Raw genomic sequence first — 9385 nt, forward strand, 5'->3', positions numbered from 1 at the left:
ATAATTGCGTCGATTTTGAATGAACGACACTGTCACAGAATTCCAATGGAATTTGAGGTGTGGTTTACGGGCAGGCATGATGACGTCAATGTATAAGTTACATTAAGTGTGTCTAAAGTTCATTATCCTTTTTACCGTTAAACGTGCAAACCAGAACAACGAGCGGCAGAAGGCTTGAGAGGCGGCCGTACATGATGCACAAGATTTGTGGAAGTTTACGCGAAAAAGAAGGTAAGGGGAAATCTTAAAGCGTTTGTTTGCGTTTCATTGACGTGATGAAAGAGGGAGGGAGGTAGTTAATCGACAGTAGCACCAGATTAGTGTGTTGTTTCATGTCAACGATGCAAACAACCGCCAAATCACGAGTCGTGCACGTTTGAGGTCATATAAGGATGGATGAAAATCTTAGTAATTATAAAAAATATCCTCACAATGCGAGAAAATTATAAAAAGAAATAGGAAAAGACCAGAAACTAGTTTATGTGAGGTCATATCCCGCTATTGTTAAATATTGTTGGAACTGTGATTTGAAATTTGCGAGGAACGGAATATTTAAGTGATTTTACTGCTCAGAAAGGTATGAGATTTTAGCTATTTAATATTACTTTACCAGATTCGAAATTTCGCCCTTCAAATAATCGTCATCTACGAAATATACCAACCAAGACCGAAAGAAACGCTCAGCTTGTTTACTTTCGAACAGGAACTTGATCCCTTATTAATTAATCAGAAACAGCTAGGAATAAGGTATTTAGTATCAGAAGTTCATATGAATTTAATTATTCTAAATAATGTTAAGTTTATAGTTTGTTAGTATTTAATAGAAGAAATTCCGTACAGTTTTATCACCTCTTAAAGAGTTATCTAGACGCTGTTAGGAGCGTCAGTGACTCAGCGGGAGTGTTTAACCCTGTGTTTCACTTTGTATCATTTTAATTTATGTGTTACTTGTACCTTTCAAGGGTTTTTTTTTTTGGTCATTTCATGTCACGCAAAATGCCGAAGAACATCGCAGTAACCACCAAAGTACACTCTTTTTTTTACAAAAACGAATAATTTTGGGGCTGAAGCTGAAAGTAGCTATTTTTTTGCAATGTGAGCTTGAAAAACTGTCTTAACATGTTCTTTAAGTTGTGTGGTAGTTCGACTAAAAAATGAGTTGTTCTTAAGCGTATCATGCAATAACAAAACCACATTGTAATGTTAAAAAAAACACGAGCCAAAGTATATTTGAGTTTATTGTCCTGTTAGACAACAATTTTACATTAGTTTCTTTTGAGGTTGACGAGCAGTAGAGTTATTTTCATAGAGTTAGGTCGTTATGTCGACATAACTCTATGAAAATAACTCTAAAAATAGCTGTCCCCGTTTCTTTTACCCTTAATTTATTCTACCAAAAAAAACAAAAACAAAAAAAACTGGAAAAAATAAAGACGTTCTTAACTGACTCTCAGTCTGCTTATCTTCGTTAATCTTAGTCAGAACCATCTAATGATCTTCTAAACTGTAAATGAAATTGAAAGCCAAACAGATGCATGAACAGAAACGAAGGGACAAGAGTGCAGCTGTGCTTAAATAATATCACCAATAATCCTTTGATAATGACTGAATCTCTTGACATTCATCTTGAGATTTGTTATTAAAGTGTGCTACAAACAGAAATATCTGGTTAGAGCGGTTTTCAATTGAGTGTCGAAAGTGATTAGCGAATTGCTTTCATGGTTTTGCATTACTTCACTCAGTGATTGGTTCAAAGTTCTCGCGCCACTTTTTCAACCAATCAGAAGTGAAACCAAGACCAATCGTGGCTCGCGCGTGCACCTTTTCCCGCGCTTTGTGTTGGCTACTTCGTGTTTTGATTGGTTTACCGGATTGTCTCCGTCCTTTTTGATTGGCAAATGTAATTACTTTGGTTTTGGTTTTACTGCACGCGATTGAAACTCGCTCTGAAAAGCTCTGAAGGGCAAAAATGTGAAAACGAATGCTGTAATCACACTGTAGCAGTGTGGCCCAGTGGTTAGGGCGCTTGCCATGAGATCCGGAGATCCCAGGTTCAAGACATGCTCTGACCACTCGTTTAATTTGTTCCAAGTAGTCCCTGGTTCAATTTCCTGGCTGCACTTGTAAATAACCTACCGGGTTTGCCTCCGGACAGTTGGGATTTTTAAAAAAAAGTTGTTCTGTTCAATGCTCAGAGAAATTGCTACTAGCTACTCTAAAAATCCGAGGGTCACTTTAATGATACTTACTTACTTACTTGCACTGACATGGACGGATGCAGCGCTCTGGGTTACGAGGAAGGATTACGTTTTTGCAAACGTTGGCCGTGTAACACTTATATTTCAACAGACTTAACTGATTAGAGTGTAATGTGAAGTGATAGTTTTCTACCCCATATGAACCATGTGAGCGTTAGCCCTACTAATGCATTGGGCCCACCACACAAGGACAGAGAAAAGCTCTGACCAGGGTGGGAATTGAACCCACGACCTTCGGGTTAGCCTGCGTAGCAAGCGTTTCCGTGCTGTTTCGGAGCAAAGAAAGACCGAGGAACGAGATTCTCGGTTTTGGCCGCGCGAGAAATGAAACGAAAGGCAAAAAATTTTTCGCGCGGCCTTTGCTCCGAAACAGCACGGAAACGCTTGCTACGCAGGCTACCTTCGGGTTAGATCACCGCTGCTCTACCGACTGAGCTACAAGGTCAGACGGGACCAGGCCTTGGGAACTGAAGATGTTGAAGTCACAGCAATGAACATGTACAAGTACAAGGAAGGATTACGTTTTTGCAAACGTCGGCCATGTAGCACTCGGTATAAGGCAGGTCTCCTGGTGCCAGAAATTCAATGCTAAAAGACGCTGTCTCTTTGCCCGCGGGTTGTTTGGGGTGGTATGCAGAAATTGCAGGGGAATGCGTTTGTATTCCTAGAGTTAGCAAAATTGAATAAACCACATGGCATTTCTAGGAGCCATGATCAGCACGGCTCAATTTAAGTCTACCATGCTATCAAACTAAAAACTCACATACAGACCACACTCACACGAGAAATTCAATACGAAATCAGTTTATTTGGAATAATTTAGTTACTAACGACCAGGGACCAGTTTCTTAAAGCCTGGTTAGCGCTAACCGTTGGTTTAGAAGTATGAAAACCTGTAGGTTTCCATGGTATTTAACGCTATGCTTCGAGTAACCCGGGCCAGATGGGTATGCGACACCATCACGACGAGTCCAAAAGTTGTGTGTAAATGTTTCCCTCTCCGAAAGTGGAGCAGCACAAATTGTACTTACAATACTTTTGCAAAAGCAATTATTGAGAAATGCAATAACTGAAGCCAAACTCTTAGTGGGAAGTTCGATAAAACCTGACACGGCTTCCGACTTATCAGGCGTTGAAGGACGTTCGCGCGAAAGTACTTCCCTAGCTGGAAGTTCTTTATTTCTCGCTTCGAGTTAGGACGTAAGGCACTTATTGCACGATTGCAGGAGAGACTGAAATTTTAATTGGGGCCAGTGACCTTGTTTCTGGGGAAAAGGCAGCAGGAAATACCTTACATCACAGGGAGGGCATTGGGCTCCTAATTACAGTGGTATAACCAGGATTTTTCCTTAGGGTGGGCCCAAATATAACGTTTTCAGAATTAAATTTTCGGTAAATGTTGCGTAACTAATATATAAAAATATATTTATATCCATGTTCAGGATCCAAAACGTACGAAGGAGTTTACACTTTCCCTGATATCGTTCTTGTCCTCAAACTGTGGTAAAATAAAATTCATATATGTATGTAGCGCGAGCTTAGGGCCGAAGATTGCAACACGGTTTGCGTGCGTAATGAAGGTACACACACAAAAATAATAGCGCGAACATTCTTAATGGACTAGATCAAATAACGTTAAAGCCCTAAATAATTAGATAATAATAATGATAGTGCACATTCCATCTCAGCGTCTACAGGTCTCCTCTACACAGTGGATCAAAGTCCAGCTATAGATTAGCCTGCGAACGCAGACGTATTTCCGTATTTCCCCCGAAGGGGGAGAGAAACGACCGCCGGAAATACGTCTGCGTTCGCAGGCTAGCTATAGATGTGAGACAACCTCATTCGCAGCATTAAAGCTTTAACACTCATCTTTTTAAAGACGCCCTTTATTTTACCTTTATTTTTGGAAAGAAATAGTCAGTTAGTTATCAATTCTTATTTTGCCGTACATCGAGATTTGAGGTTTGACCGGCCAGTGGTTGACTCTCTGACTCTGACGCCATATCAAGTTTGTTAGTTCTCTTCTCTGCCCCGTGAGCTTTTTCTCCGATCTTCCAATTGTCCTCTCTCATCCAGCAAAAAATGAACTTTGACTTTGATCTACTTTGATTTGATCCGATTTGTGTTTCTCCACTAGGGCCACTAGTTTATTAGTTTTTATAGCGATCATATCAGCTGTCATGATATGTAATCAATCCTCTTTAAATAAAGACATAACTATAAAACGTACTTCTAATTAGTAAAGCACTTGACGTGCTGAGTCATATAAGCTTAAACGTGTGAAAAGGGTGATTATTATTGTGATTTTCGTAAGATATATGGTGTAAAACGCCATGATATGGACAATTAGATGAGTAGGGCGTTGTCAAAATGAAGATCAGTAAAATCTCTCCAGCTGCGCTATGACATTATTAATGGAAGATCATTTGCAGTATGTACTTCTGTTACATGGCCTTAATTAACCTTGGCCAGGCTGCCAACCCTTGCATGCTTTAATATGCATGCTGTGGAGTTAAATGACCGAACGAAGAGACCTAATCGGCTAACCACGTTGTACCCAATTCAAATCTCCCGGAGTTAAGATTCTTTGTCTATTGTATTTGCTTAGTATAGGTAATCGCATGGGGCCGAGTAAAATTAAGGATTAATATCACGCGTGTTTTCAGAAGTTGCTGAAATTGCCCGAGTCGCGCAGCGACGAGGGCAATTTCAGCAACTTCTGAAAACACAAGTGATATTAATCCTTAATTTTACGAGGACCCATTGCGATTACTTGTTAATAACAAAGAGGGCAAAATTTTCTTAACACTGTTGAGGCACCTCGAAAAACAGACAGCTAAGCGGAGTTAAAACACTCGTTCGCTCGGAAGCAAAACAACTAACAAACAGACAAGCAAGTCAACTTGTTCTTTGCGTCCAAAACGAGTATAGATGATTGTTATTTACATCCACTCGAGAGGAAAATACGAGTTTCATTCGTGAACAACTGTAACAACGATTAAACCAAATGTTAAGCTTCAATTTATTTTATTCACCTGTGCTGTAGAGGTTTTTACCACTTGCAAATACGCATCCGTAAACATAGCAAACGGTTTGTCCAAAGAAATCCACCAAATTTGAGCTACTTGTTCCTCCCGTCAATGGCAAATTGTTCTGTGACCTTTTTTGTTGAGCTGCAAGATGTCGTGGTAAACTGAAAGCCCTTGACGAAAGGAATCATTTTGTTTTTCAACCACACAATCCCGCTACGCCGGGCGCCATGTAAGTCGATCCAAGTTTTAAGCTTTTCAGGAAAAAAATCTTTTGCCCTTCTTCTTGTCACTCGAAAATTCAAATTCCAGATCATCTTTTAAAGCTAGTTCTTAATCTTTATGCCTTTTCGGCGAATGCAGCGCGAATTAAAAGACAAACTTCGATGAAGACGAAGTTGTTTTGCTCAAACAGAAGAAACCAACTGAATGTGGAAGACGTACGTTCAGCCAATCAGGAGCGAGAATTTTTGGCGCTCGACCAATCGTGAGCGAGTAATTTTGCCCTCTTCTCAAGCAAAATTAAGAAAAAATACCGTCTTCATTGACCAATCAGCATTCAGTAATTTTGCCCTCTTTGTTATTATGTTTCAGAATCATACACCTTATTCCAAAATGGCCGCCATTTTAGTGTTCTTTTGGCCGCGCTTTCAAACGTAAAATTGAAAAGAATATTTAACCTGGAGCGAGGCCAAAAAGGCCAAGTTTGCACTTAAAGGTGTACGTCCCCCATGTTCTTTTCTCGTTTAATTTATGCATTTGTGACGCAGTAAAGACTTGTTCGAATGAGGCCTTGAGCTGTTTTTGAAAACTCTAATCCTGGCTTTCGCGACCTTTCACCTATCTACAGCGTCTGAGGATGAGAGTTTTGAAAAGAAGCACAAGGCCTCTCTCCAACTTAGAAGAACTGAATTAGACAATAGATATTTTTTTGTTACGATAGAATAAAAACTGCAAAAAAATACTTGGCTATTTTACATTATGCCCAAAGGTTATGCTCTATTTTGACCCAACAGTGGCAAATGCCCGACGGGTTTTTTTAGTAATATCCGTGCTGGTAGTCTTAGCACGAAATATTTCGAGTAACCCGTTATGAAAAACAGGAGTTTTCTCGAGTGTAATGCAACCTGGAATTTTCGCACCAAAAAGTAATTTGATCTGAGTCTATACTTGGCAAAGGCTGTTTGCCATGCGAATACAGGAATTCCTTGTTGCTGATTACTTGGGTTAACGATAACTCTGTTAATTAAAGTCATTCATTAATCAATATTTTAAGTGAATTTCAGAGGAAAGTAATTTTTTTATAAGATTTTCATTTTGACTGTTTATTACGTAATCTCGTTTCGAATCAGGTGGTATCCTAAGTTGATTTGGTTTGTTACACTACACGCCTTAATTAGCTTTCATTACACGCTTCACGCCTATTTCAAACGTGTAAATTGCATTTTGTTTTTTTGCAAAACTTGAACTTGAACTTGAACTTGCATCGCCAACAGCTGTAACAAATACAACGTCAGTAAGATTGATAACAGCAGAAAAGATTAGGTTTCAGTCTTAATGAGCAAAAAATAGCTCTGTGTACTCCGCCGGTGCGTTTCTTTCTGGATGTGATTGAATCAGTCAATTTGTTGGTATGTAGCTTGACGATTTATTGATTCATTTAGAATTACAGTAACCGAAAGGTGCAATCTTTGTCAAAACCTGTTAGGATAAAAAGTAAATATTAAAATAAATTATCTATCTGACGAACGAGCTAACGAAGGAAACAATAAAATAAGCAATAGTTTCAACTCTGTTTGCATTATATCCACAATCTATGCTTTTTTTATTACTTCTAAAACAGCTACAACTGTAGCCCCTCTTTTCCCCTGCATCATCAATACTGCCTTCGCAAGGCAATCGGCTCCCAGTTTTTCAAGGGCTGCATAATTCTATCCAATGCATAAATTCACTATCCACATTATAAAATACATGTATACTCCACGTTAAACATGTGCTAAGGTTTTTATACACGCCTTTACTTGAGATGTGCTTTGGTAGGTCTATAAATTTTGTTATCCTACTTTTTTTTGTTGAAGAAGTATCTTTTAACATTTGATGACCATTAAGTTCAAAAAATAAAACATAGTGGTGTATTAGCTCCCATTAGAAACGGTAAATGCCTCTGAATCCCCGCCTAATCCCCGGGGTTGGGGGGGAGGGGTTTACATTGACTGGTGCATAACGCAGCCATCCCAGTAGTGTACAGAGAGCTTTGGTTCGAAGAGTTCTCCGAATCCTTTAAAAAATACAAATTTGTAGTATTCCGAATAAAAACTATACTTCCAGGATGCACACGTAAGGTGCGTTCGATTGACCCCATTCCGGAATAAGAATACGTGGAGTGATGATTTTATAACGGTATGTCCGGCGTTTTGAAGCAACAAGGATAAAGAAGATACGTGAATCTCCGTAAAAACGAAGGAATTCTAACTCTATTCTATGAATTCCTATTATACGGTCAATCGAACGCACCCTTAGTTTAATCCAAAACAAAGATGCGTCGGCAAACATTTGATTTGAAATAATCAAAAGTTGGCAGCTGGGTGACGAAACTGAGTGGGAAATTGTGGGCTGATCATTGTGTTGGAGTTCCCCTGAGCTTTGTCAAATGCTAATCAAAGACAAATGTTTGTTTGGTTGAAGGAAAACTTGACAATCCAGAAATTGCAGCAATGAAGGGAACGGCAGAGAAATCAGTCGAAGAGTCGAGCCATTTTCAGTGCCTAGAAAAAACAAAAGGGTTTTCCAGACTACGAACCATCCAAGAGATTGTTGGTTGCACGGACAAGCTCATTACAGATGACTGCTTAGGGGCCATCAATACCAAGACAAGCTTAGACAACACGAAGGCACTTGACTCAGCAATCAGAAGTCAAGCGACTGAAAACAAAGACGATTTAATTCCACAAACAGAAATCGCAATTAAATCCGAGATGCAGGACACTGAATATGTCAGTTTAAATGTTCATATGTTTAGAAGAAGTAATTCGGACGGATCTCTCACTTACAAGAAGCGCAAACCAAACTGCTACTATGGAACGAAAGAGAATGACAAAAACAAGCATTTACCCAGGCAGCGCGTTAAAAGCGTGGGGAGGCGTCGCACAATTAGTCAAGATGAAGCAGGAATATCAGAGAGCCCAGTGTTTTTTTCTTCGATTGGTGAATGGACTGTGATTGATCTGAACCTAAATATTTTTGAGAAGGAAGACGCAAATCGTATATTTTATTTGAGAATGAAACGTGCTTCGTACAAGGAGGTCGAACCAGAAGGAATAAGGTGCAGAATTCTGTAGTAATTGCAAGCTTTCATGCAATCATCTGAACTTAAAGGATCTTTAGATCAGAGTACTAAACTGAAACGTTGTATGCGGTTTTTTTAGCGAAACTTGCAACGTTGAACCAAAAAAGTTTGCAACAAGACAAAATTAATTTCATACTAATCTCTGAACATTTTTAGGCCAGAGTACCTCGAATTCTTGTTCAATTTTTTGGCTAAAAGCCATTTTTCTCGTTGCGTAATCACTTCTGAAAATGCAGTGCTGCCACATGCATGGTACTTGGAAGTACAGAAATCGGCAAGTTGCATCAACTCAGTCGCCTGATAAGTAAATTGAGAATTACAGTGGATGTTAAAACAACAATCTCTTTTGTTTTAGTAGGGCATATTTGAATGCCAAAATGAATTTCACCTAAATATTTGTAAACAAAAGTAAACCGTTAACTCGTTCCTATCGTAGCGTTCTTACATTCATGGTTCATGGAACCGGTACTGTTGGCACACACGGACGGAACGGTATCAAATCGATCGATTTAACCAGTTTACACGAACGAAGCAAGCATAAGCACAAGCAACATACGCAGACGCAGTAGCTTTCTTTAGAACAAAAGACCGGCACTAATTAACAACTGCGCCTGCGTATGCTGCTTATGCTTACAGGGCGTGCTTCGTACGTGTAACTACCAGCCTGTAGAGCCCAAAACTCTTAGAAAGTGAAAAAGTTATTGAAACATTCCCTTTGGATCACGTTAAACACGCATACTATTTTTTTT

General features: G+C 39.2%; 1 protein-coding gene across 1 annotated transcript; it reads left to right on the forward strand.

Annotated features, from left to right (window-relative positions):
* The first annotated feature begins 41 nt into the window (after positions 1-41).
* Positions 42-9065, forward strand: LOC138047362 (uncharacterized). The gene is made up of 2 exons (XM_068894186.1): positions 42-231; positions 7976-9065. The coding sequence occupies exons 1-2, from the start codon at positions 192-194 to the stop codon at positions 8626-8628; spliced, it is 693 nt and encodes a 230-aa protein (XP_068750287.1). The 5' UTR covers positions 42-191; the 3' UTR covers positions 8629-9065.
* Positions 9066-9385: the final 320 nt, after the last annotated feature.

Source organism: Montipora capricornis, chromosome 4 (genome assembly GCF_036669925.1).
Source record: "Montipora capricornis isolate CH-2021 chromosome 4, ASM3666992v2, whole genome shotgun sequence".
Taxonomy (NCBI): Eukaryota; Metazoa; Cnidaria; class Anthozoa; order Scleractinia; family Acroporidae; genus Montipora; species Montipora capricornis.

Excerpts from the sequence above, each read along its gene's own strand:
- LOC138047362 (XM_068894186.1), top strand. The coding sequence starts at position 192 with ATGATGCACAAGATTTGTGGAAGTTTACGCGAAAAAGAAG. Across the intron at positions 232-7,975 it reads AAGTTTACGCGAAAAAGAAG|GAAAACTTGACAATCCAGAA; the intron begins GTAAGGGGAAAT and ends GTTTGGTTGAAG.